This window comes from Austrofundulus limnaeus, unplaced genomic scaffold (genome assembly GCF_001266775.1).
Source record: "Austrofundulus limnaeus strain Quisiro unplaced genomic scaffold, Austrofundulus_limnaeus-1.0 Scaffold1061, whole genome shotgun sequence".
Lineage (NCBI taxonomy): Eukaryota > Metazoa > Chordata > Actinopteri > Cyprinodontiformes > Rivulidae > Austrofundulus > Austrofundulus limnaeus.
This window is the reverse complement of record NW_013953463.1, coordinates 96,656-97,815: the sequence shown is the minus strand read 5'-3', so window position 1 is coordinate 97,815 and position 1,160 is coordinate 96,656. Positions and strand designations below refer to the sequence as shown.

Below are 1,160 nucleotides of genomic sequence, written 5' to 3'. Positions count from 1 at the left end.
CACAGACATAAACATCATCTGTTCATCACTTCCGTCTTTAGGAGGAAATAGTTTTATTTTTGTTCTTTGGTTTAAAAAGATTACATTTAATGAGGTCAAACAGCTTCTGCCATCAGTTTGACTCACAAACATGTTTTTTTTAAATGTACATCTCTAAAAATAATTATGTTGTCAGAGACATTCGCCCCCTGCCCTGCCTTTGCAGCACAAAGTCACAGCTTTTTCCATGTAACAGAAAGAGGAAGTGAAAAGGCTGCTGAAAGCCCCATGAGCTGATTCTGCTCGGTCCAAAGCACAATAAGAAAGGGAAGTGAACACAACACAGAACCTTTAACAGCACAAGCCTGAAAACAGAGACGAGCACAGACTAACGCGACAGGACAGGTAAGACTTCAAATTTATGCTTCGTTTTTACTTTGACTTCATATTTGTAGAAGATTTGTGAGTTATATTCCACTGCTGTTAATATAGATAATATAGTTATAGATCATGTAGAAATGTGTGAACTTGTAAAGAGGTGGGCAAAGTGAAAAAAAAAACCCAACTAATATACCAACCACRAGAACTGAATCTCATTAGCTTTTAATGTCAAACATAAACATATCTCTTCAATAATAATTCTGACAGAAAACAGTTGTAAGAAATAATATAAAAAAATAGATTTATGATCATTGATCATTTTTTAACTTTGTTTTTATTATTATGGTAGATTTTAACAGATGATCATTCGGCACAGTTTGGAGAAGTTGTTTTATTTCCTATTCCTTATTCAATCCCCAACCCACCGAAACCAAACCCTGTTTTTTTATTTTAAAAAAAAAAAAAAAAATCTTAAACTAATTTTATTCTTCTGGTAAACTGAGTCAGACGACAGGAAGTGAGCTGTGTCACTGTCACCTCCCTGCTGTGTGACCACAGAAACAACTGCAGAAACATGATGAACGAGGATGATCAGAATCAAACAGAAGAACGAGTTTCTTCTGTTCCTACAGAGGAAAAATGAATAACTGTCTGTTTCTTATTGCAGATCTCAAAATGGCTCACGGTTGCCTCAAGTGTTTAAAATACACCATGTGTGCTGCCAACTTCCTGTGTTTTGTACGTATGTCTCAGAAGGCACACACACACACACACACACACACACACACACACACACACAC

The 1,160-nt window shown here is 36.0% G+C and overlaps 1 protein-coding gene across 1 annotated transcript in view; it reads left to right on the top strand.

The window, feature by feature from the left end:
* Positions 1-239: 239 nt before the first annotated feature.
* Positions 240-1,160, top strand: part of zgc:64051 (leukocyte surface antigen CD53) — a 6,350-nt gene continuing 5,429 nt past the window's right edge. Inside the window, exons 1-2 of the mRNA XM_014030445.1 lie at positions 240-384; positions 1,028-1,098. Of these exons, the coding sequence (XP_013885899.1) occupies positions 1,036-1,098 (63 nt within the window). The 5' untranslated portion in view covers positions 240-384; positions 1,028-1,035. The remainder of the gene's footprint in view (positions 385-1,027; positions 1,099-1,160) is intronic.